At 46.3% G+C, this 27,304-nt stretch overlaps 2 protein-coding genes across 2 annotated transcripts in view; one reads left to right on the top strand and one right to left on the bottom strand.

Annotated features, from left to right (window-relative positions):
• CCN4 (cellular communication network factor 4) overlaps positions 1-13,893 on the top strand; it is a 57,136-nt gene extending 43,243 nt beyond the window's left edge. Inside the window, exons 2-5 of the mRNA XM_054016746.1 lie at positions 1,238-1,517; positions 4,531-4,788; positions 6,913-7,106; positions 8,923-13,893. Of these exons, the coding sequence (XP_053872721.1) occupies positions 1,238-1,517; positions 4,531-4,788; positions 6,913-7,106; positions 8,923-9,222 (1,032 nt within the window). The 3' untranslated portion in view covers positions 9,223-13,893. The remainder of the gene's footprint in view (positions 1-1,237; positions 1,518-4,530; positions 4,789-6,912; positions 7,107-8,922) is intronic.
• A 10,690-nt stretch (positions 13,894-24,583) lies between these two features.
• The window catches only part of NDRG1 (N-myc downstream regulated 1), a 55,835-nt gene continuing 53,114 nt past the window's right edge, over positions 24,584-27,304 (bottom strand). The window contains exon 16 of the mRNA XM_054020384.1: positions 24,584-26,435. Within this exon, the coding sequence (XP_053876359.1) occupies positions 26,170-26,435 (266 nt within the window). The 3' untranslated portion in view covers positions 24,584-26,169. The remainder of the gene's footprint in view (positions 26,436-27,304) is intronic.

Raw genomic sequence — 27,304 nt, 5'->3', positions numbered from 1 at the left:
GATATGTAATTGTTGACTTGTTTAGCTAAAGTGGAACAGCTTTAATAGGAAAGAGTGAGAAAGCCCTACACCAGAATATCTAATAGCCCCCATGGCTAGGGCACTCACTTGAGGTGTGGTAGAGCCCAGTTCAAATCCCTTCTCCCCCTCTGGAAGAGAGGAGACTTGAACTGGGGGGAGGAGGGCTCCCACATCCTGGCTGAGTACCCTACCCACTGGACTAAAGGCGCTGATGGGGGTTGTCTGCCTACCAGGTTGGGCCCCTGCATGTTACTTCACTGGCCAAACACCCATCTTTCCTGGCTTATGAATAGCTCTGGGGCTCAGGTGGGAGATAGGTCTGGATACCTAGAGTGAGGGAGCAGTGCGCATGCTCAGGCAGGAGATAGGCGCCCAGGCATTCCCAGAGGAAAAACTTGGGTGCCAAGTAGCAGCACAAACAGAGTTTTGGGGATCTCAGTGGTGTCTATCAATGGGACTTACGTACCTTCATGGAGTCCTCCCATGGAGTTTAAAGTAAATGTTACAGCAAGAGTAAATCAAAGCCGCATAGATGTGGGATGCTGCCAAGGAATTTGATTGTCTGTGACTTGTTTTACAATTGGGACGGGGGCTGGGAGGGAGAGGAGCTAAGAATTCATGGACCAGCATGGGCGAACCAGCGTGGTAAAACAAGAACCAAATGTTTGGGTAACCGAGAACGAACGAACATATCTTCCCCTCTCGCTAGCCAATGCACTTCCCACAGTGGGTCAGTATTGGAGGCTGAAGTCTTGAAATACTGTACAAGGGGAAATTTGAAGCTTTACTGTAAATGAAAAATGGCAGGGATCTCAGGAGAACAGGAGTTTAATATAAGCCAGGGCTCCTTGACCTTCAGATCATGAAGAGGTGTCAGGGGGTCACAACCTCTTTGCCCTCCCCCAATTGCTAAATGGAGAGACATCCCAGCTGGGTCGGAGAAGGGTCTCAATGTGGAAAAGGCTGAGCATCACTCAGATAAGGCCATCCAAGCTGGTGCTTCTCCAAACTCCTGACCCTCTACCCAAGGCTGGTGATGGAGATTACACAACAAGAGGGAGGTGGCTGCTCTCCAAATGAGGTCCACCTCCATAGCTCTTTGCTGTGATCCTGTCATTCCTTCTCGGTCCCTTTGAACTTGACATGGGTTAATTAGTGGATAAACCTTTCAAAGCCCTTCCTGAAAGGACTGTGAGCCTTGTTTGTTCGTTTGTAGGCTGTGTCCCAGGACTCCACCACCATGCCCCCTGCTGTCACCGTCGTGACTGAGGGCTACACACGGACTCAGTACTGTAAGTGGCCATGCGAGTGTCCCACATGGCCACCTCGGTGCCCAGCAGGGGTCAGCCTGATCACCGACGGCTGCGAGTGCTGCAAGGCGTGCGCCAAACAGATTGGAGAGAACTGCACGGAGGCTGATACCTGTGACTTCCATAGGGGCTTGTACTGTGACTACAGTGGAGACAGACCTAGGTACGAAATAGGAGTATGTGCACGTAAGTGATGTACATATATTTTTGGCTTAGATAAATAGCATTGGCAGCTCCTATTGCTCTGAATGTACCCAAGACTTGTCTATTAACATAGAATCATAGAAGTGTAGGACTGGAAGTAGGTCATCTAGTCCATTCCCCTGCACTCAAGGCAGGACTACGTAATAACTAGACCATTCCTGACAGGTGTTTGTCTAACCTGTTCTTAAAAACCTCCAATGACAGAGATTCCACAACCTCCCCAGGCAATTTGTCCATGTGCTCAACAACCCTGACAGTTAGGAAGTTTTTCCTAATGTCCAACCTAAACTTCCCTTGCTGCAATTTAAGCCCATTGCTTCTTGTCCTAGCCTCAGAGGTTAACGCAGTGGTCCCCAGACTTTTTACCTTGCGCTTCCACCCTGGCCTTTCTCTGCATCTCTCCTCCCCCCCTAGAGACCATTTCTCCAGTTTGTCCACATCATTTTGAATTTTAATCCTGTCCTCTAAAGCACTTGCAACCCTTGTCAGCTTGGTATCATCCGCAAACTTTATAAGTGTACTCTCATGCCATTATCTAAATCATTGATGAAGATATTGAACAGAACCAGACTCAGGACCAACCCCTGCAGGACCCCTCTCGATATGGCCTTCCAGCTTGACTGTGAACCACTGATAGCTACTCTCTGGGAATGGTGCTCCAACCAGTTATGCACACACCTTATAGAAGCTCCATCTAGGCTGTATTTGCCTAGTTTGTTATGAGCAGGTCATGCGAGACAGTATCAAAAGCCTTACTAAAGTCAAGATATACTTGACTGTAAACCTTCCATTCTCCCTGCCCCTGAAAAAGATCTGCTGGTCCTCCAGCCTGTTGGACAGTTGAGAGGTGATCATAGGGGTCTTGCTCTTTGAGTTGGCTGTGGTCAGGAGTAAGAAGGACACAGCATTTGGAAGCCCAGTCCTACCCTTCGATTTGCAGCCATATGCTCTTGCATTACCTGGAACAGCAGGTGACGCTCAGGGTGTTGAGTAGGTAGAGAAGATGTCTTGACTGGCTAGCAGATACACATGGCTGGCTTCAAACTGAAGCAATACAGGTGCTCACTTGGGACTCTGGGCCATAGGGAGACCCGCTGCTCATCCCAGCCAGTGGGGCCCAAAGGAGAATGCAGCCTGTTGTCCTGCCAAGAGGACCAGAGAGGCAGTCATCTCTTGGCCTGATTCCTCACCCTCGGCAGATTGAGGTTCCAGTTCAAGTCTCACCAGGGACCCTACAAACCCTGAAGCTGGCCAGGCAGAGGGAGGTTAGGGGTCTCCTGCTGACCAAGGAGATTAGGACACAGCTGTTTCTCATGTGGCAGTTCCCTTAAGGGCCTTCATACTCCTTTCAGGCTCCTTCCCTGCTCTCAAGGCACTTGCTTCCTTATTTGGGGTTGTCTACCCATTCGCCATGCATTTCAGCAGACACACTTGGGGACCGATCCTGCAGAGGACTGGGGGCCCTGGGGACTAACGCACTCAGCATGTGCCAGGAATCGGCCATTTTACGCAAAGGCCATGCAGAGCTCCTTATTCAGCGGCAGCGCCTGTCCCTGCTCATTGAGAGTATTATGCATCTGATCAGTCATGTCCGTCCAATGTATGTAGTGTAATCTTATAATAATATAACACCTGAAGGAGATATACGGGTGTTGGGATGAGTTTGAGGTTTGGGGTGAAACCTATGGAAAACGCAGTGACTGCGTGTGGTTTCAAGTCAAAACCCTCACAATTCTGAGGGTTTGGATGGGTTTTTCTGTTTGAGCTTTGGGATCACTCCAAATGAAGCTCTCAGCGTGAGGGGTACAGGGCGGTGTGAGCTTAAATTGGGGGGAAAGGTTTGCAACAAATCCCCCAGCAAATTGAAACCACGGACTTGCTCCCCGATAGTGTGTCTGCAAGGATTGCAGTGTATCACTGGAATTCTGTGTCTGAGTTTTGTCTCTGTGCTCTCACTCAGAAACACCCTCTTCAGAACTGCAGGTGGGCACAGGACACAGCATTTTGAATCTGCATTTGGATTTCAAACAACTCAAATTGTTGGGGGGACCGGGGACATTGGATTCAGGGATTTTGTTCAATCCATTCTAAAAATAAGAGGTTTTTGCAAAATGTGAATCTAAAGTTTCAAATCACCTGGCAGCTGAAGTGAGGTTTGGTTCAAGCCCATCTTTAACCAACATTAAAACTGTGTGATAGTTCCAAAGCAAGAATATCTTCATCAATGAAGAGAATAGAAGGGAGACAGCAATGCTTTGTGTAGCACACTGCCTCCGTGTGACTAATTATGCAATTGCAGCTTTACCTTGTTATACAAGTTCCTGACTGCAATTGATTCCGATCAGAGTCTTGTAGAACTAGCCTTCATTACAGAATGAGAGATCTCCCACAACGTGCCTAAGTCTGCTTTTCATTGCAAATTCAGTATTTTGCCCTATTTCCGAAAGCATCTGTGTTGATTTGTTTCTGTAAGAGTTGCACGGAGCATTCACGAGGCCAGGTAAAACTCAGCAGTTCTATTGTTCCCGGCTCTCAGTTTGGGAATTCCTTCACGTCCTATAAAATACTAGAGCACTCAACAGTCATAGCCCCAAACTTTGCAGTTCTAAGCTGCAATTTTCTGGATCATTATTACAGTCCTTTTGTGTCTGTTTGCTTGTTTGTAAAGGGAACTTGAACCTCAAAGAAAAGCTCCGTGGATGCATATGTGACTCCTGGCAGATCCAACAAGGAATAAAATATGTTGTTCAGATCTCTGAGAAGGAAACTGCCACATTCGTGCTTCATAAGGGGCAGCTACCCTATTAGTAATAATAAGGCCTAAAATTATACGGACCTGCTTTGTTCTGCAGCAGAATGGTGCTGGCACTTAAATTTTGGCCCTGTCAGTCTGGGGAGTTCCCCATTAAAAAAATTTGTTATTCTGAATACCGTTCATGATCTTCAAGGTGTTTTCTCTCTTTCTCTCTCTCTCTTCCCTGCCCCCCCCTTTTAGAAATTATGGGCGTGGGCTGTGTCCTTAATGGAATCCGGTATAAGAACGGTGAGACCTTCCAGCCCAATTGCAAGTACAATTGCACATGCATTAATGGGGCTGTGGGCTGCCTGCCATTGTGCACCAGCTCACGCCCCCCGCTCGTCTGGTGCCCAAACCCAAAGCAAATTAAGATAGCAGGCAAGTGCTGCGAGCAGTGGATCTGTGATGACTCAAAGAAGATCAGGAAGACATCTCCGCGACATATCTCCTCCGCAGGTAGAGTGTGTGTGTGTGTGTGGTTAATGGGCATCGCCTTGGTCATCACGGGGAATGGAACCCGGGACTGCCAGCCTCTGCAGCTTGAACTAAAAAATTAAGTCCCTCCTAGTTGGCAGCTGCAGCAGGCTCCTATCCTATGTGAATCAGGCAGAGAGAGTGCTGTGTAACTCACCCTGCAGAGTGGGTTACGTGCAGGCCACTGCTGTGTTCAAACCCTGTAGCACAGCTGCTGGACAGGTTTCTGCAAAATGCCCAAGTGCTACTGACAATTGCATTCACCACAGCAAAAGATGGGGGAGGGGAAAAGGGGAGCTGTCACTGAAGCTAATACTTCTAGCACGGGGAAAGTGCAACAGACCTCTTCCTCATTTAACTCTGCCCATGTCACATTCACGCTTAGGCATCTGAATCCAAGAGTTTGTCAACACAGCGGACTAGGATCTTGGACAGAATCGTCCAGGTGCAACTAGCCGCTCCCGCCGCTCACGCTGCCATGGCTGCACACCAGTTCTTAGCACACGAGCTCGATCAGAAATTACACCTCCAACTCCAGTGTAGACATACCCAGAAACAGGCCCATTCCAAAGCCACGCAGCCTTGAATTTTGAGACAATCTGGATTGGGATTGGTGCCTATCACTATATTGGCCTAACGTACACCCCATAATCTGAACTCCCCCCAGACTTCAGGACAGCGTGGGTCCAAACTGCAGTACAGGGCTCCCCCCTCCAATTAACCCTTGTGGTACTGCATTCTGCTGCTGCCACATGAAGCAGTGTAGTGTGCCGCACTCCCATTGCATTGCAACATCACCATGTCTGACTAACCTGCTCTCTGGAGTGCATGGAGCATCTTGCCATAATAGGCTGGATTGTACGAGCACCAGCTATAACATGTTAGCTGAGAAAACAGGTAGAGAGGTGACTGCCCAAAGCTCCCTTAGGTACTGATAACCCCCATTACCTTGGCAGCTGGACGCCTCACCGTCTTTAGTAGTGTATTTATCCTCATAACACCCAATGAGGTAGCATAGTGCTATTATCCCCATTATACAGATGGAAAACTGAGGCACAGAGAGGCTAAGAGACTTGCTGAAGATCACACAGGAAGTCTGTGGTGGAGCAAGGATTTGAGCCCAGGTTTCCTATGGATTAGACTTGTGTCCTTCCTTTTCATCAAACAACCTTGAACCCCAAAAAAGTGTGATTAAGGTCCTGGGTGGGTCTCTAGATCTGGGTTCAAATCCTGCCTCTGTCCGACTCCTTGTGTGGCCTGGGCAAGTCACTTAGTTCTCCTAATACAGCCTTTGTCTGTCTTGTCTATTTAGAAAATACATTCATCAGGGCAGGGACTGTCTCTTACTTTGTGTTTGTACAGCACAATGGGGCTTCTCTCTCTGTTGGGGCCTGGAGGCTGTACTGTATTACAGATAAGACCAGCCCCAGTTCTGCAAACTGCGTGGAAACCTGAGCTAATGGTTGCGAATACATTAAACCCTGAGCCCACCGTAAATCTGAGTGCCTTCCAAGTTCTATGCATCCGAAGAAGTGAGGTTTTTACTCACGAAAGCTTATGCCCAAATAAATCTGTTAGTCTTTAAGGTGCCACCAGACTCCTTGTTGTTTTTGTAGATACAGACTAACACGGCTACCCCCTGATACTTTCCAAGTTCTCTGTGGACTATTCCCTCAGCCCTATCTACAAATGAAAGGCTCTGGGCTACTCCAGCCCTCCACAAAGACTGCGGACCATTCCCTGAGTCAGCTGAATCGGTACAGAAATAAACTTTCACAATGAGCTCAAATCTCATCTCACTCCTACGCTGACTGGTGCGTGTTTCCATTGTTAATTGTTCGTATTGTGGCAGAATGTGGGAGCCCCAGTCTAGGACCAGGGCCCCATTGTGCTAAGTACTATACAGACAAATAAAGGAGGCAACCCCTGTCCCAAAGACATCATAATCTAGGAGGTCACCTGGGATGAACGAACAGAGCAGAGCAGGAAAACGGAGCCCTTTCCATTTGATTTAATTGTCATTCAGTGTATTGGCCTGGCAGTTAGAATGAACCTTAGAAAGGATGTTTGTGGGATAAAATGATATCATACAAATTTGATCTGTAGCTTACGAAGGAGAGAATGAATCCTGGCAGAAAAACTGCATCATTCACACCTCACCCTGGAGCCTCTGCTCGAAAACCTGCGGGCTGGGGATCTCGACGAGAATTTCCAATGACAACGACCAGTGCCGGCTCCTGAAAGAGAGTCGTCTCTGCAACTTGCGGCCCTGCGAGGTGGATATAACCAAACACATTAAGGTGGGCCCATTTCATCGCTCGCCTGTTAGGTCGCTGATTGGTTGCCCCTCCCTGCCCAGGAGTGGGGCACTGAGAGCTACTTGCTGGAGAGTGTAATAATAAGGTGGATCTTCTGACAATGAATGAGATGAGGAATAAGGAAACACCGACCTGCTGATTAGCAATTGCAGCCTGTGGCCTAAATACACTCTGGCTGGTGCAAATAGGTGTAATTTCTCCTCCCTGGACAATAGGGACCCCATTCTTCCATTGCAGGATGGAAATAACTCCCATTGGGGGAAGATTTCTGCCAGGAACTCCCTACAGATGACAGCAGCATGCCAGCCACTCGTTCAGGTGTGCCTGTGATTGGGCTAGCAGGAAAGTGGTGATGCAGTGCTCTCTGTAGGCATAAACCAGTGGTTCTCAACCCACAGTCCAGGGGCCACTTGCGGACCAATCACACACAGCTGCGGCCCATGTGACATCCTCAGGGCCATACAAGTAGTGTATATATTGTGTGGGTGCAGCCCACATAACACACAGACATCTGCATATAATAGGCTGGGAACCACTGGTGTAAGCTCTGCCATTTGGAAGCATCCAGCTTGTCACGAGTGAGTTTGTAAGTCCATGCACGTAAATCTGGAGCACCTGCAAGAGACAGGTGTGTGGAATATTCTGTGAGAAAGTGGGGGGAGGGGCGCGATGGAGTTAAAAGTCCTTGAAATGAGAGGGGATTTTACATTTTACTTTGATTTTTCTGTGTTGTGAAAATCAAAACGAGCTGTGAATAATTTTTTCCACATTCAAGGGGTATAGCCCTAGTTTTCAGCAGGAAATGTCAGCATTTCATCACTGAAGACTTTCCCTTTGATTTGTCTTTGCAATAACACATGGAAAGATTTTTATGCTCTGAGGCAAAAATTGCCATTTTGTGAACAACTTTTGAGCAGCTAGATTTTTGGGCCTTAAAACGGCTTGAAACAAAATATGTGCTTTTTTTTCTTGAGAAATGTTGCAAAAAACATGCAACCATCGGCAAGTGCCTATGTTCATATGTTGAAATGAGGGCTTATGCAGGATTTAAAGGGTGTTGGCTCTCTGCATAGGGCGGTATTTGGTATGGCAATGCTAACCTCACTCTGCTAATTAGAGTTGGGAGAAATGTATCAGTAGGAGAAATTTTCCCATTGCTTTTTATCAAAAGCTAGTTTTTTCATGAGAAAAAATACTTTGACTAAATTTTTCAATTGTTTTCTGTGGGAAAATCTGAAATGAAACAAATGCTTGTTTAGCTTTGACTCAAATTTTGTTTTTTCAAAAGCTGAAAAATGTTCAAAATGAGGAGAGTTGAGATGTTGAGTTTCTTTTTTGTCTCTTCATGTTTTCCTTTTCCTGCTTGAACTTTTCAAAATTTCTCCAACTTTGGAAAAGTATCTGAGAAGCAAAAATAAATAAATCGGTCACTTTTCCAAAGTAGAAGAAGTTTAGAAAAATTAGAGTGGAAAAAGGAAGGGGGAAAAAATGAAAAAACTAAAGGAAATGAACCGTGGGCATTATTCATTTCATCACACTCTGGGGGATGGGTGAGAAAAAGAAATTTTAAAAATTGGAATTAAAAAAAAACATATTTGAAATGCAAACTTGTTTTGAATCCTGTGAATTTGAAACCATTTGGAAATGTCAACATTTTTCACTAATTCTTTTCTATTTTTGACCATCTTTATTGCCACCCTCAGGGAAGTGCTGCCTACGGGGGACAAAGTAGTATCTGGGAATACCAAGCAATGAAAATTAATCTTTGCCTCTCTTTCTGTCCTCTCTCCCAATCTAGCCTGGGAAGAAATGCTTGGCCGTGTATAGGGCAGATGAACCAATGAACTACACCATATCGGGCTGCGTGAGCAAAAGTACATACAGGCCAAAATACTGTGGTGTCTGCACAGACAACAGGTGCTGCTCTCCGTACAAGTCGAAGACTATTGAAGTGAGGTTTGAGTGCCCAGATGGAACTGGATTTTTCCAGAAAATCATGTGGATCAATGCCTGCTTTTGCAACCTGAGTTGCAAGAACCCTAACGACATCTTTGCTGACTTGGCACATTACCACGATTACTCTGAAATAGCGAATTAAATTGCCCGAATGCTGGGGTGAACCACTGCTCTGATTTTACAGAGGTTTTAAAATAAAGGAGAATCTTCCATCCAGTGCCAATGTAACATTTCTTTCTCAAAGTCAGGATTAAGTTACCTTTGTTTATCCTACTATATTTAGAGACTTTTAAACAGGCAGAATTTTCCGCTATAGCAGACTTCTGTCCATTAATGAGGGCCAGAGGTTCCCCTTCATTGTTAGTGCCTGTGTGATCAAATGTATCTATTGAGCCACATTGCTCAGATGTCATGATTTAAATGACCTGCCTGTTGGCATTGGTGCACCAGGGATGGTGAACATGTTAAAAGAGCATCAAAGACATGCATTGTGCCAGCAGTTTAATGCCCAAAGGGGGCTTATAGGCTAGGAGAATTAGTACATACTACACCTCTACCTCGATATAACGCGACCCGATATACCACAAATTCAGATATAACGCAGTCAAGCAGTCTCCGGGGGGAGCGGGGCAGGGAGGGCGCACTCCAGTGGATCAAAGGAAGTTCGATATAACGCGGTTTCACTATAATTCGGTAAGATTTTTTGGCTCCCAAGGACAGCGTTATATCGAGGTAGAGGTGTTTTTCAGCAATGGTGTAGCTACACTGTGGCTACCAACGGATTAGGCTTGGGCCTAGACAAGATTCAGGTATTTGCCTTCTCTTAGCTGGAAAATGGGTACTGATTTTCCTTTTGTTACCAAGAGGCAAGGCTAAACTCTTCAAGGCCGGTTCTCATTCACACGGAGGGCTCTTGGAGCAGCTGTGAGTAAATGTAATTTATACCCACATTACGCTTCCAGTCTAGTATAAAATCGGCATAGCCTATGGGAGAATCTGGTTCATCACCTTATTATCCACTCCACTAATGAGTGTACATGAATGGAGTGGAAAATGTTTTGACCCCAGCTTCACAGCTGCATTGGCTGCTGCTTGCAAACTTAAAATAAAAATCTATTTAAAATTCTCCAAAAGTGGTGGAAAGCCCAAATACTGGCGGAGAGAAGAAAAGGCCAGTCACTAACATTCCAGGCAACAATGTCCATCACTGGCACATGCTCTAGCCCTGACTTCCAGTCCCAATACACCAGGGATTTTAGAAGACTCTCGTATATTGCAGCAGATCATGTCTTTTGCATTCGTTTGTCCACAGTCTCTCTGCATCTGGCTATAAATGACCGTGTGAGAATAGGCCAAGGTAGTTTAGCCATAGGGGGAAAAAAAATCTCATCCTCAATGCCAAATCTGTAAATCCTAGCCCTAGTGTCCAGTTGATGCAATTCCTATGTAAATAATATTTTATAACTAGAACTAAATTGCACTTAGGGAAAAAAAAACTGTGGACACAAATTAAAAACTGGGATGAATATTGCACTTAGAAAGACATTCGGAGGAGAGACTTTTCTGGGACTCTCTAGAGCATCTCAGTTCAAAGCATATCCCCGTAACTTCTCTCTTTCTCCTTCTCACTGCCCTGCTGCTAACCTTTTATAACCTTTCTGCTGGGGAGGTGTCTCTATTGCCTCAGACAGTTTTCGCCATCTCCTTGTCCACAGCACCATGACTACTAAAGCTATCAGTCCCTACCCTCCCTGTGATTCGAGTTCCTGATAGCCTGTCTGTATCTGAAGAGGTGACTTCCAAGGGCCAGATTTTAAAAGATATTTAGGTGCCTAATTCCCAATGAAATCAATGGGAGCTAGGCAGCTAAATACCTTTAAACAAAATCTGGCCCCCAACCCACTGCAAATCCCAGCCGGCGCTGCTGGGGCAGATCCTTCAGCCAGATTGATGGAGCTATACCAGGCTACACCAGCTGAGGCGCTGCTGTTGGCTTTTCACTGGGCTCAATCCTGATGCAGTTACTTTTACTTAACCCTTATTCTGGAAAAACTCTCAGTGCCCCGCAATAGGTGTTCTTCTGGGGCAACTGGTCCATACATTTGTATCAGGAAGTGAGGATTAGCCCCAATCTCAGTTCTCCTTAGCAGTCAGTCATTCCTCAATGTATAGACCCCGCTATTAGTTCTTTCTGAGGCTTCACCGTGGCCTGGTCTACACTAGAAAATTCTTGGCTTAACTATGTCGCTCAGGGTTGTGAAAAAGCCACACCCCGGAGCGGTGTTATGCTGACCTAACCCCCCAGTGTAGACAGCATTAGGTTGACAAAAGAATTTGTCCATTCTTCCAGACTTCACCTGCCGGGGAGTTGGATTCCCTCTGCCGATGGGATAACCCCTCCCAGCAGCGTAGGCAGTATTTGTAGTAGTGCTGCTGTGGCATTTCTAGTGTAGACAAGCTCCAGAAAACTAACCCGCTTGCACCTGATTCCTGCCTGGGTGCACTAGCTGAGGAGCAGGTGCAAAGAGCCACACCACCCCGCCACCCCCCATGAAACGTCCAGGGGCCAAGGAATGTCAGAGTCCTAGAAGTCAGTGACTGCAAGGGCTGCTGTCCGGGGGAGCTGGGGGACAGGTGTGAGTTGTGCCAATCATCCTAAATCAATGCTCATGAACCTTTGTACCACACCCACAGGAGCATGCATTTTTCCACTTAAAACTCCATAATGCACCATAAAAGATTTATGGTGCTATAACGCAAAGTGCCCAGAGCCAAGAAGTTGAGCCCTGATCCAAAGGCCTCCACAGAGTGAAGAGGTTTGCGTCTATGCTTCCAGGTCATCTCTCGCACTAGCTGTACCTGAGCTATGAAGTGGAGATCAGGAGCTAAACTTTCCCAAAGTCCGAGAGAGTTTGAATCCAGTGTTCTGATTCAGGCTAATCTGTAAACCCATGTACGTAACACTGGGCACTTGTTTGTGGATATACACACACACCTATGTAGTGCGCCATAACGTATTTTGCTAGACACTTACAATGACAAAAAGAGGACCAGGCAAAAGGATCAAAGGATATAACATAACCAGAATCATGCTCCAGGGTGCATTTGTTTATCTTTTTTTTCATGTTGTGATTAGCTAAACATTAGAGATGCCAGAATGAACTGTTGGCTGTGGATGGGACGCACTGTTTACATCAATGGCTGAAAGATGCGATTGTGAACTGATACACGCCCATCATCTCCAGGATATGGCTGTTCCCAAGCGAAGTGAATGCCTATCAGCCACAGAGCTTTTGTCAAGACAATTCTGTGTTTCATTTGTACCAGAACTCCAACTGAGAGAATAACAGTGGACGCAGGTAACCTCCAGTTGTGGTTTGAGATGGAGACCTTCTCCGAATATACTTTCGAGAGAAAGATTAACCTTGTGGTGTAAGACTGAGGACATCTGGGTTCACTTCCTGCCTCTGCCACAAGCTTCCTGTGACCTTTGACAAGTCACTTAATCACTCTGTGCCTCAATTGCCCCATCTGTGAAATAGGCACAAGAAGAATCTTATTCTCTATGCTTTGGCTGCCTAGTTAATTTAGACTGTAAGCTCTTTGAGGCAGGACTGTCTCTTGCTATCTGTTTATACAGTGCCCTAGCACAATGGGATGCTGATCTCAGTTGGGACCTTAAGGTGTTACAGTAATACAAATAGCACAATAATAATGCTAGGGAGGAAATACCAATCTCTGAGCTGGTGCTAGAATTCTTTTGGTGCTATGTTCTACAGCAAAGATAAAGCTAAAATACTCTGTGCTGGGGGAGGGCAAAGACAAGGCCCTTTGGCCCAAACCCTGTTCACTCCATGCACATAATCCCAGGGATATTCATGTACTTGTATGAGGAGAGGTGTGTGTGGAATTTGAGGGTCTGTTCCTGCTGCCATCAGCAGCAAACCTCCAGTTGGCTTTGAGATCAGTAAATCGTGATGTCTTGCCCTCTGTGGGCGCTTTACCTCTGTAAGGACTGAAGGCACAAGCCTCAGTGGTTTGGATCCATTTAAAGCAATAAGTACATCTGATGCAAAAATAAAAGTACCCAATATATAACTTAAACGAGGTGCCTTTGCACTGAGTCAATTATAACTTAAAACACTGAGAAATGTATATGAAATTGTAACCCCTGCTTGAAGGAAGTGGCGCTCTGTCCCCCTCTAGTGGTGGCTAAGCCACCTAGAGATTCATGAGCCTGCTACAGCCTTGGATAATAGACATTTGTCGTTTAGCTCCAGAGGTCCCAGGTTTGATCCTTGCTGTTGAAGCCCCTGTATGGGTCTTCTGTGTTACATAATTAAAATGCAAGCACATTGCATTCTGTTCGTCACTGTCAGTAACATGATCACTAGCATTGTATTGTATATAGGCAGTGTGGGAAGTTACAGCACTCAAATACTATGCAATATTTTAAATTAAGCCACTGATTCCCCACCCCTTGCGTTTTGTTTTGTTTTGTTTTGGAAGACCAAAAAGTGCCAGGTACTTTAAGAGCAGCGTATTAAAATGATGGGAATAGAATGCTCAGTATTACAAATTAAATCCAAGCACAGCCTTGTTCATTCATATCATTTCAAACTGTGATTTCGTTATGTATGTAACTGCCAGAGCTGTATTTGTAAGTATCATTTTCTGTGGTATTTAGAAATTTGTTGGGAAGGTGCAATTGGTTGGGGTCAAGAAGCCTTTGAGTTATGCTAGCTTTATAACAAATGTAAATGTAGGATTTGGCTGTACAAGGGTTCCCGGCAGAAATGCTACAGCTACACTTTAAAGGGAATAAATAACTGCAAAAATAATGAATTAATACACAACTGCCTCCTTATTTAGAAGTGTTTAGAAAGTAAGTGTGTGTGTGTGTGTATACACAAACATATACATCCGTCCTGTTCCTTCCTTCTCTTCCGTACCTCTGAACCTGCAGGGCCCAAATATGAGGTGTCATGTGTGTCAAAGACCCAAAATGAAGGAGAGACAAAAAATTAATCATTCAGGAAACGTAAAACACAGCAGGATCCTTTCCTCTAGCAAAAAGCTCCTCATGCCCTAAATACCCTTTGATTTGTATCCACTTGTCTCCTGCCTTCTACAATATATCTCACTGAGCCAGGACAACCCTGCCCCTACCCTTTACCCAAGCCTGAGTGGGTAGTTTGGGCTCCATAATGCCTTTCAACACCTCCCCTTGGAGGGTGCAGGGTTTTCCTCACTAGGGAGGAACAGCTTGCAATCCCCACACAAGATTTATTAACGACAGACAGAAAAAGGAATTAAAAGAAGCTATTTACTTAGTGTATTCAGATTTACACTTCTCCTACGCTAGAGAAGGCGCTTAACTAGAGACAAAGCTCATTACTGTGTGAGGTTTGGTCACCTTTCTCCTCAAAACCAGATTTTACTAACCATCCCCTCCTCATCGCAAGCTAGGTTACCCACCCCAAGGGGAAGTGCAAGGGAGCGACTGTTATATGGAAAAGTGCTTGGAGGCCAAGGAGGACAGATGCCTGTATCTATAACTCTTCTATGACCGAGGAATGCTGTAGCCATGTCAGTTCCAGGATATTAGAGAGACATGATGGGTGAGGCAATATTTATTACTATTCCTTGAGGCATATAAGACACGCCCATCCCACAAGACTGAAAAGGGACGGGGGAACCTTGCAGCATATATAACACTATTGGGAATCAGATGCACAGGAGGAATGCACCTTCTCCAAATTCAGGGCCTTGATTGCACCACAGCATGAGTCCTAGCTGGTACCAATGGCACCACTTGGTGGCTCCTACCCCAGTAGCAGTGTCAGTCACCACCATGGGGGGGAATATTCAGCACCATGGAGATTAATAAAAATGCCAGGTACGCTGTCACATGTAGATCTCCTGGTACCACAAAGGTCCTCAGTTCAGCGATGGTGCCACAATTCTCTGTGCAGGAATAGACTGCACCAGGATGGGTGGTGCTGAAGTGAACAATGCTGAAACAGATGGTGTCAAGGTGCATGGTAGCTTGGGAATCAGGTTCGAAGGGACTGGCACTGAAATGAGTGGTACCAGGGCAGAGAATGGCACTATGGGCTTGGTATCCAGGCAGCAAGTCGTGGTGCCAGAGACGGTGCCAAGGATGTACTGTGCACCCTCGGGGCTCCAGCAGTACCCATCCTGCACCATGAAGTCCCCTTAGAGTGGGAAGTGACTTTGAAACTCTTTTTGCTGGGGAGTTTCCAATGGATCTTTGTCCCCATTCTCCCCAGAGGAGCGATGTGCCTTTTTCTCTAAGGAGCTAGCAGTCCTACTTGAGTCCCCATCATGGCAGGCTTAGAAGATGGCACTCGGAACCTAGGTGCTGATCTGGAGCTCACTGATGCAATTATGGACTTAGACTGAGAAGGTCCCAGGAGGGGGGCGGGGTGGCATCATGCTTGGGTGAGAGGAAGTCCGCACAGAGTGAGCTAACTGGGACAGTTTAAGGCTGACCTCTCTTGCCCTTTGGGCACTTTTAATAAAAGACTTACAGAGTTTTTCAGGGACGTAACCTTCCCCAGGGCAGAAACAGTAACTAGCATGGCCACTATCAGAGGGAAAGGCTGAGGACTGAGGCTTGACCATGTACCAGAGAAAATCTTCCAGCCAATAATCAAACAAAATCACTCCGCTATGAAAGAATTGCCAGTGGACATGCTGAACTAATACACTAGTGCTAAGTGATGGGACCCCGTATTTACACTGAATTTCAAAAGAAAGGGTCTTGAGAGGTGCACACTGTGGCATTCTGGCTCACAGACACGGAGAGGGAGCTGAGGGGTGGTTAACCCTGAACTGCCCAACCACCCCTCAGTTCCCTCTCTGCCAAAACGACTCATGTCAAATCTGCAAATAGTTTCAGGTTGACCAAAGCTGCGTTTCCCCTCAAATAAATATTCATCTGGAAAGCTTCCACCCAGCTTTACTGAACACTGCAGGCCAAGAGAGTCTGATCTCAAGTACATGGGGGGGAGGTGCATGCACCCCAACAGTGGAAAACATCTGGATGCTCACGCGAAGAAGCAGCCTCAGTTTCTCTCCCCAGGTTTTGTTTGCAGACTTTGTTCATTCATTCGTTCAATCAAGGCAGCTTTGGATTCAGTGGATCATTGCCATAGTCAAAGCCCAGACATTTGGTTGTTGCAAGGAAAAGCATGAAAATACACCCTGAGAGCTCAGATCCAGAAAGGATCAAGCAGCCAAGCACAATGCCTGGGCCTCCTGGGTGGCACTGCAATACAAACAAGAGACCTAAACATATTATTTATAAAACTATCCCATGATTTTTTTAATATTTAGGTGGGCAGAACTGCTTTGCAACAACCGCTCCTGGAGCTTGCCCCAGCCAATTGATTTCCCAGACAGTGAACACATAGCCCTGGCTGGCTCTCAGCCACTTTCCCTACTGTTCATGTCACTACTAGGTTCTCAGCTAATTTGTCTGTCAGTTCCTCAGATGAGATGAGGAACAGCTGTCCACTGCTTCTCCCTCCCGGACACGTGGCATCTCCCAAAGCGTGCGGCTTCCAGTTGACAGCCTTTTGTTTTAGTGGCCACATTTGAACCAGATTACAGAAGCCACCTGAGTCTGGGTCGTCTCCACTTTGCATGCTAAGACCCCGTCTCAAAGGGTGACACGCACGTCACATTTTATGTATGTGATAATGTTCCACTGAACCAAATGAGGCTGCTCAAGCAAAGCCTGGGCTAGATTTGCAAAAGGACTTGGGTGCCTCACTGCCCCTTTAGGTGTCTAAATCCCAGAGTCAGGACCCACAAAACCCTCCGAACCCACAAGTGCCTAAAATCACTGAGCGCCCCGTACATTTTTTGCAGTAAAATCTCTCCGGGTGCCTGGGTTTCTGCCTCAGAGCATGTGCAGTGCAAAAACTCATTGGCACAGGGGCCTCTCTCTCTCACGATTCTTTCATTGCTTATCCGGTGGAACAGCTTCAGTGGGAGAGACTGAAACCGCCACAGCAGAATGGCTCATAGCCCAGTGCTTAGGGATCCTGCCTGAGAAATAGCATATCCCATCTGAAATCCCTTCTCCCTTTCAGGTAGAGGATGGGACTTGAACTAGGGCCTCCCACCTCAGTACCCTAACCACTAGGTTAAAGTTATGGGGGGTGGGGGACTGTAACTGCTGCCTCCTCATCCCCCACCCTTGCTAAAATGGCATAAGCACCTCACACCAAGAGAGGGTTTGCAGTTGAGAATCCCAAGCAGCAGGAGGTGCCTCCCTCCAGTCCAGACTTGGGAGCCTATCTGAGACAGGGGCTGCGCTTGACGGACACCCCTTGGCTTGGCAGCTACCTTAGTCGGGGAGCCTCTGAGGGTGCTGGCTTTTGTGACTCCCCTTCTAAGGTGCCCGTCTCTCCCCATTTGTTGTACGGGGAGCCAAGGCGCTCAACTCGGGCTTGTGAATCCCAGGGATTTTTCTAAGCACCTAAAAGTTAGGATGGTGATGTTGAGCTTTCCCCCGCCTGAGTGTCTTTGGGAATCAAGCCCCACATGCTTAGGGTCCATGCAGGATCAAGGCTTTATTCTGGTCTCTCAAAGTCTCATTTGAGACCTCAACTGAGAGGTGTCATTTCTTCAGCGGGCCTTGCAAAAAAAGAATTGAGTTTAGATTTTGTTTTCCCAGAACTATGCCTGTCACAAATGTGGTAAAAAACCCACGTGTCTAGCACAGCGAGATCCCGATCCTCAGTGGGGCCTTTAGGTGCTGCCAATGATATTACAATGAATTGTTTTGATCAGGACAGGGCCCACTGAAGGAGCAGGAGCTGACCGGAGTGGAGCTCCAGTAAATATTTTCAGACCCCTTGGAGATTTTATAGCATGTTGAAGTTATTAAAATTTAAGCCCTGCACATGAGGTAAGTGTTTACTACAGGGATCAGCAACCTTTGGCAAACAGCTCGCCAGGGTAAGCACCCTGGCGGGCTGGGCCGGTTTGTTTACCTGCCGTGTCCACAGGTTCGGCTGATCGCGGCTCCCACTGGCCGTGGTTCGCTGTCCCAGGCCAATGGGGACGGCGGGAAGCGGCAGCCAGCACAACCCTCGGCCTGCGCCGCTTCCCGCAGCCTCCATTGTCCTGGAGCGGTGAACCACGGCCAGTGGGAAACACGATCGGCCGAACCTGCAGACGTGGCAGGTAAACAAACGGGCCCGGCCCACCAGGGTGCTTACCCTGGCAGGCCGCGTGCCAAAAGTTGCAGATCCCTGGTTTACCATAAGAGCTCACAATCTATATCACTCACCGTCCTCAGGATGAGCAAATGCAATGAACACAACCACAACAAAACACAAAAATACTAAGGAACAACAAGGACGAGGCCACCTAAAACAACACGGCCTGGTAACCTCTCTATTTGCAGGGCTCACAACTAGTTAAAACAAAAGAGGAGCACAGCGACATCGATAATACAATTAGTGTGGATGAGGAACAACCTCGGGAGGGGCCCTTTGGATGAGCAAGGTGAGCTTTCATCCAGGCCAGCATTGTCAGGGCCAAGCATTCAAAATGTACCAGATTCCCACCCAAAGGCCCGAGATAGATACAAAACCTCGTGGCTGTTAAAAGCAGTCTATAATGCCGCCGTCTGCCCTTTGAGCCTTCGGTGAGGAGCAGCTCACCTCCCATTTGTGGCTGATCCTTTCTGATTCAAGAGTCAACCTGAAATGCAGGCCCAAAATTGCAGGCTCTCTAGCTGCATGTTCAGAGGAATTTCCCCTCTTCTAATCTCTGGGAGGAGGGGAGCTGGTGCCTTCCTTATCACTCTGTAGCCTCCTTCCCTAATCTTCCAGTCACTTCCTCCCTCCGTCTCTTGCCAAGTCATATTTCCCCTTATGTTCTTCACAATCTCCTGTGCCACAGCTGCTCCCGTATATGGATTGCCTCCCTCCCTTCCTCCATTCGTCAGGTGCCTCAGTCTCCCTCTCCATCCCACCTTTCCTTTGTCCCCACAGACCCCTATCCTCGTATTAGTCCTCTACTCCCCACACAGTCCCAGCCATGCCCCTCTGGCTTCCTCTTGCCCCACACATTCCCTTGAACCCCCCCCCCCCCCCCGCCTCCTTAGAGGCCTTGCTCTCCCCACTTGCTCCCGCACTGTGAAATGACAGGGGAGTTGTAACCACCAGCTCCCGCTACATGGAAAGGACACTGCTCCCCATCTTCCCATCCCTCAAGACCTCACATCCTCCCTGCCGCCTCTGTTGGTGCTGCTGCCAAGTTGCCAACCCCAGGGCTCGAGGTTTTGCTGATTGCATGCGACGAGGAGCCCAAAACTCGCCAAGCGCCAGTTTACTTCCGAAAGGCCAAATTTTTGCCATTTCAAAAGAACTGCTTCGGGGTTTCTCCTCTCCCCCTCCCCACTGACTGCCTCCACGGCCAAATGGCTGCATCCCGCAGCCAATAGGAAGCCTCACTTTTCCATGGCCAGAGGAATTCTGTTGCCAACAGCATATGTACCACATGGCTTCTGCTGGCCAAGGAAGGTGGATTTGGTCCATCTGTGTATGCACCTGCATGGCTGCTCATTCATAAGGCCACCAGGTGGCAGCAAAGAGACAGGCACCAGGGAGCACAGGGAGCTAGGTAAAATTGCCCAAACATCACCACAAGAAAGTGGTGGCCAAAAAGTTACCTGTCGCCGCTTCAAGCTTAACTGGCTATCGCCAAGGCATTTTAAAAGTAGCCCAGTCAGCGACAGAAAAAAAAAAAAATCACTGAGGTTGGCAGCACCGGTCAGAGGCCTTGGATTGCCCTGCCCTGCCTGCATCTCAGCTTCCCAGAGGACATCTCTCAGCTATTTGGGGCAGTAGGGTGACCAGATGTCCTGATTTTATAGGGACAGTCCCAATTTTGGGATCTTTTTCTTATATAGGCTCCCATTACCCCCCACCCCCGTCCCAATTTTTCCACACTTGCTGTCTGGTCACCCTAACGGTCGCAGACCATAAGAGGTTGAGAACCACTTGGCTAGGAGGCTGTGTTGGAGACAGTGTTGTCATCTACCCCTCCCCAACCCCTCAGGCCCTGGCTGGGCTGGGTTTAATCTGAGATAAGAGCTCCATCACCAGCCATGCCTAACTCTGGAAAGCTGAAGCAGGGAAGGAAGCTTCCTTGACTATGCTCCAAAAGACTCAGCAAGTCTCCTCTTTAGTCCAATGGGCTCTTGGCAGGTCAGAGAGCCCCCGTGCCCCCTTCCAGAAAACTGACTTAGGATGTTCAGCTGATGAGGCAAGCAGAAGCTTTTTGGGGCTATTATTAGTCAGCAGTTGTGGGTGTGTGGGGGGGGGAGGGAGAGAGAAGGGAGTGCGCATGCTCTGAGTTGTTTAAATATCAGGCATAGGGGTCACTAGTTACCAAACATAAAACCTATATTTGGCTCAGTGGAAATTCCCTATCCACATGTTAAATCCTTGCCTCTTGTGGTAGCAACAGCTGGTCACATCTGCAGGGGCCCGGTCTGTAGAGAGAATGTCAGTAACATGTACACGATGATGATGCCAGGAAAACAGAATGCACATGAGACAGGGCAGTGCGGTGCCCGGTTATAACCTATACATGCTCGAGTCACAGCTTCACAGGACAGCACAGCTGAAATCAGAACATACTAAGACCATGTCCAATGCTGCAACAGCTGCTTGGTGCCCGAGAAGACACAAAGAGGATTCCAAACAGCAGGGAGAAAAACAAGCAGCTTTACTGAAAACGGCTTCGCCCGCTTGGCCCATCATTCACAGCAACATGTGACACTAATAAAAAATCACATCTAGGTTATTTATCTGGAACTGGAGCTCTCCAGCTGTTTGGCCTGCAGCAACACGTACACTAGCTCGCTTCAGCGCACACACCCTGCTGTGTCAACAGGAGCCAGGTAACAACTCATGTCCTCCTGTTACTGTTATGCATTTAAAAGGACAGAGGGGGAAATCTGGGCCAAAACTCTATTCAGAACTGTCCAGAGGGGAGGCTCTCAGCAGGAGAAGAGAGAAAGACCCAGATTTCAGACATAACACCTTCCTTTCCTGAGTGCGGAAGGAAAGTACGATGTCTCAGCTACACCAGATCTCTCTCACAGCCCCCTCAGTATAGTATCTGGGAACTAGCATACTGACAGAGCTGTCAGTAAGCCCGCAGGGCCACATTTGCCTTTGGTGCTGTCAGGTAGCAGGCATGGAAGGACTGCTAGGAAAGGGGAGCAGGAAATTGTGTGTCCAAGATTTTACTGTTTCTCTCCAGGTAAGATCCTACCTTGTGGTTCCCGATACACAGCCCAATTTATTCCTTTCTTACAACTGCTTCTGTTCTAGAACAGACTTTGGGAGACTGGCCAGGAAGAGTGGAGCGCTAAGTGAATGAATAGGAAACCTTTGTACTGAAGTAGCCAGCCTAACCTCTGCCTCCCATGAGGCAAACAACACATAGCACACATTGTCTGAGCTCTGGGTAGGGGCCTTAAAGATATTTTAACATGCATCTAATAACCACCCCATTACCTTCAGGTGGAGTAACGGCAAGTCACCTGAAGACCAGCACTGGGGAAAATTACTATATCCCACCCTTTGTACTACTTTAGTCTTAGCTAACTACATACCCACCCTTTCTCAGAGCTACCAAATCTTCACGCTTAGGGCCCTGAAACCTCTTGCAGATGATCACAGAGGAAAGTCATTTGTCAGGCAGAAAGTCAGATCCATCCCATCCCAAAACACTGATTTACACCACAAGAGACTTGCTGAAGGAAAGTTCACAGAGTAAGTCACCTAGGGACTAGTTTGTCTTCTTTGAGCAGGAGACTTACTTTTTAAATCAGCTCTAACCATCTGAAAACGAAGTAAACTTTGAAAGGCCAGTCCCACAATTCGTTAATCTGATGAAAGTCACATTCTCCTAGTAATTTAAGCTTTTCTGAAGCACTGGGGAACACTGACCCTTTTTGTATACGTGTAGTTGCATCATGCCATAAAGTTATTTAAAAAAATCTATTTAAATGTATAGTATCAGCAAATGTGCTTATTGAAAACTGACATCTACCAACCCTGGCATTAATGCCTGACACACACACACACACAGCCTTAGTAATGTAGTATGACTTATCACTAGAAGATGCTTGCTAGGTAAATTCTGCTGTAGCTTAAGAGGAAAAGTCCTCTGGACAAGATTTGGAAAAATGATTGGGAATTTTGGATGCTTCTGGCCTCTTTAAGACCTGTTTATCTGGGCACCCAAAAATTGGTATTTTCAAAAATCTTGACTCTGGATGAGATTCTTTAGTTTTGTACATATTGAACAAAAATTCATCCTAGCAACATGATTTGTAAAGTAGGGATGTGAAAGTAGTACAGCTGCAGAGACTTGGGTGCAGGATCATGAGGAGTTAGACCTGAGTGCTAACTCAAACTAAAAGCTACAGTTCTTCAGTAGCATCAATCCTAGCTCTTTGTATAGTTCAGCATTGTTCCTTGCCAACTGAGTGCTTTTGTTGCAAAGTTGCCATTCATCACAGAGGCCCTGAGCAGCAGGTCTCTTTATTGCAAGAGGGATTGGATAGCTTCCTGCTTGTCTTAGGGTACGTCTTCACTACCCGCCGTATCGGTGGGTAGCAATCGATTTATCTGGGATTGATATATCGCCTCTCGTTAAGACGCAATATATTGATCCCCGAACACGCTCACTGTCGACTCTGGAACTCCACCAGAGTGAGCGGCGGTAGCGCAGTCGACGGGGGAGCCGCAGCCGTCGATCCCGTGCCATGTGGACCCCAGGTAATTCAATCCAAGATACTTCGAGTTCAGCTACGCTATTCGCATAGCTGAAGTTGCGCATCTTGGATTGATTCTCTCCCCCCCCCCCAGTGTAGACCAGCCCTTAAAGTCAAACAGTTAATTTTTGTGTAACAGGCAGACTATACTCCCTGGTAGGAGTGTTTACCCATTCCTGGAAGAGAGGAGAGAAGGGCACACTTGTACCCTTCTTTCATAGGATGGTTTGGCACACATTCACACTTGGGTTTTACAGACTGGTTATTAAAAAACAAGTCCAGCTCTTAGGATCATGCTGTCTAATCACTGCTGCCTGGAATGCTGTTACTAGGCTCAGAAACATTAATGATTTTTAAATGGTTTATACTTAGACCAGAGGGAGAAAAAAAATGGGACCAATAAAGTCAGAGCAAAGCTGTAAATCCATCTATTGAAAATCCTGATCCTTAAATCACTCCCCATGTAAGGACAGTTTATTTATCCAACATGTACTTACTAAGCTCTCTTTATCCAACACACACCCACCCTTCTTCTGTTAACCTACTTCAGTTCTCTACAGAACCTGTACACATTGAACTTGATCAATATTTCCCTATGTCAAACACTCACCATACCATTTTTGAACTCTACTGCTAACTAGAGCTTGTAGGGACTGCTCCTCAATGGAGTGTGAAGGTCATGGCTGTCCCAGGGAGAATGATTCCAGTTCAGGCTTCATGTGACTTATGATGCCACTACATTGCAGAATAAAACTAGGGTTTTGCAGTAAACAGACACTCAATGTCTGTAACATCCTATGCCCTGGAAAAACATACAATTCCAATTAGTTTTAAAATGGAGTTGGGCAGAGATTGGTTTAAGAACAGACTTAAGTTTTAGTTAACAGGAAGCTGTATTTGAGACATGTTCTGGACAGGTCTATTAATAGGACTGAGAAAAGGAGCTGTAGTTTAGCACTCAAGACCATAATCTCTTCCCCCATGCTCCCTTTGCAGGCATAGGACAAAGGCAGCCAAGGGGTTCTGCATGCTGCCCCCGCCCCAATGCCACCACCACAGCTCCCATTGGCTGGGAACCACAGCCAATGGAATTTGCAGGGGCAGCGCCTGAGGCCAGGCCAGCATGCAGAGCTGCCTAGCCATGCCTCCGTGTAGGAGCCAGAAGGGGGGACATGCTGCTGCTTCTGGGAGCTGCTTGAGGTAAGTGCTGCCTGGAGCCTGCACCCCTGAACCCCTCCCATGCCCCAACCCAGACCTGATCCACCTCTTGCCCTCTGAACCCCTGGGTCCCAGCGTGGCACCCCCTCCTACACCCCAAACCTCTCATCCCCAGAGCCCTCACCCCCTCCCCCGAACCCTGTGCCCCACCCAGAGCCCCTTCCCACACACTGAACTCCTCATTTCTGGACCCACCACACAGCCTGCACCCCCAGCTGGAACCCTCATCCCCTCCCACACCCCAACCTGCAATTTCATGAGCATTCATGGTCCGCCATACAATTTCCATACACGGATGTGGCCCTTGGGCCACAAAGTCTGCCCACCCCAGGCTAGATAGCAGGCAGGGTAAGCTTAGCCTGAGAGTTAAGGCATGTGGAAAGGATAAAGTGCAATCATCTTGAAAGATTTCTCTGCTCAGGATACAGGATTAAGACACAAGACATTGCAAAGTTACAAATTTATTTGTTTTGAAATAAATACAAATAGTTCGTTAAGAAAACTTTTGATAGACTTTACACAATAGTTCATTCTCTTTAATATCTGTTGTTCCTACCAACCACCATGGAAACTCTGCACAAGAGTAAGTTAGTCAATGTGGAGTAACCTAACATTAAGTTGTGTTCTTCTGAACAGAGAACTACCCAAAAAATTTAGGTATTAACACTTGCTATTTAATTACTCAGAATCTGATTTTTCATAGCTACATAAGAATTGTGATGTAGCAAATATATATCAAAGCAAGTGAAAGACTGTCCCAGTATGTATGGAAGAAAAGCTGAAGAACACTATGAAAACTGTGGGTGCCATGCCCACTTACTTACTTCCAAAAGAAGATAACCTGGGAGATATCAGTAGGTTACACTGAGATGCAGAATCATGCATTGCTAAATTTACAGTCACTAAATATTATGTTTATCAATTACAAAATTGCCCCTCCCACCGCTGTGGAATACACTTCTCAGCACCAGCAAATTCAAAATCAGAGGTTTTAGGAGCTAGTAATTAGTGACAGTTGAGTGTACAGTATTTAATTACAAGCCATCCCTCAGTTTTTCATCTTTCCTCAACAATTAACAGCTGCATCTGGCTTTGTTTACAGAATTCTGAGATTTACAATTGGGCTGGATGCACAAAACACCTCAAACTCCAAAGATTAAAAGCCACTGAATGTGAAAGTAAAACTGCTTCCACTGAGCAGTCATCATTGTCATGTACAGCTACTTAAGTGTCAACTACGTCACCAAGCTTTGCTGTGTTGTGAGCTCTTTGGTTTAAGATCCCGCCAAAGAGAAAATATTAACCTGCTTATAAAAAGTTAAACCTGGTCTTCACTTTGTTAAGCAGGTCTTAGGAATGGGGGGGGTTGGGGGGACTAAATCTCAAAAAACCCATCAAATACAAAAAAGTTGCCTATTTTAATAACACATTACTGTACTTAGGTAAAACAGGCTCAAATACTAATTAGAAGGCCTATAAATGCACAAGTTTAATTTCAAATAGGAAAAAATTAAACTATATACAGTTTGAGTTGAACTCCAGCTTCAACATGAGGCTGTACCATGTTTTGTTGTTTTTAAAGTCACCCATAAAGCACTGCTTTCCCTCCCCTACCCCCAAATTTTTTTTAAATATGTGCCACAAACTGGGTCACTTTATTTAGCCAAAGAAATAAGAGATAAGAAGTGGGCATATCCTAGTTTCAAATCTTTGTTTGAACAGGATGTTCGGTAAGTCTGGTTTGATTTTGAAATGTTCACAGCCATATTAACTTTTGGCAAGCAGCCCTTAAATTGTGGCATCAGTTGGAGGGCACAATAGCAGCAACCATCCGTATTAAGTAATAAAAATAGAGCAATTGAGATGTTTGCTTTCTTTGGTCCCTTTTAAACTCTGGTGAACAGAGTTCATCTTACAGGAAAGCTTGAGATTAATACCAGCTATGTGTTGTGATACACAGTGGGCAACCATTAAAAAGGTTTACAGTTTCAAACTACATCCAGGTTTTTGGTTTTTTTTTTAAAAAGGTATTTAACAGGAAACTTCCATGGATTTGGGGCTAGGTTGTTCAGCATTGCTTGCAGAGTTAGGAGTGAGCTCAACGCGCGTGTCTGTGTGAGCGCGGTTCCTGGACCCATCACCAGTATGGGATCTGTTCCTGTCACCCTCACCGGTATGGGACCTGCTTCTTGTTCCTTCCCCAGTGTGAGATCTGCTCCTTTGTCCCTCCAAAGATGTGACACTGGAACCAGATGCTGTACGGGACCTCATAAGCCTGGTCATACTAGCTGAAGGCACTGAAAGAAGAGTCCTGTATTAGTGGATTTGTTTAGAACAATTCAGTGTGCTTGAAAACAAGCCCTTGTCTTGAATTCCCAAGCTGACAGACTAAGGCCCTGATCCTGAACACTTTTGCACATGCTTATTTTACACATGTAAATAGTCCCACTGTTCATGATGCATGAAGTTAAACAGTGCTTTGGTACTACAGTACATGTGGGAAATTGGGTATTAACTGAACAAACAGGACTAACTTCTTAGATGTGCAAACTGAGGGGCAGTCTTTTTTTTTTTTTTTAAAAACATGCCTCAGTGTTTAAAAGCAGACTAGTAATTTTACTCCAACAACTGACCTTGATTTTTCAGTTCCAATTTACACACTCCAAGTCAACTGTGTCTGCTGGTTATTACAATGTAAGAGAATGTGTAATGTCTAAAGCTAAGTAATTTTAGATTCATACTACAGGTATTCTGCATGCCATAGCAGAGCCAATGCTGTATACAGAAGATGCCAACTCAAACATTTAAAGGAGGGTTAAGTTTTCCCCTCAATTTTTAAAATTCAATTTAAATATCCATTCATTATGTGAATACAGGGGATAGGCACAGAAACCAAATACCAAAATGTCTGCTTTGCAACCAAGTTGTGCATGTATTTTTACAATTCGCACACATTTCTAATTGGGTGCACAGACAGCCAGTGTCCTATCTACCTGGCCTTTATACAGCCAAGTCAGATGTTTACAAGTTTGTGCACAGCTGCTAGTGTGCCAAGATGACCCATAGTTGCATGATCAGTTTGAGTCAGGCTCTGAAAATACTGGTTCAAATTGTGCAAGAGATTAATTTCTTCAATCCAGGAGGCAAAAACAGAGAAAGGGGAATA

Source organism: Malaclemys terrapin, chromosome 2 (assembly GCF_027887155.1).
Source record: "Malaclemys terrapin pileata isolate rMalTer1 chromosome 2, rMalTer1.hap1, whole genome shotgun sequence".
Lineage (NCBI taxonomy): Eukaryota > Metazoa > Chordata > Testudines > Emydidae > Malaclemys > Malaclemys terrapin.
This window is presented reverse-complemented; position numbering and strand designations above follow the sequence as displayed.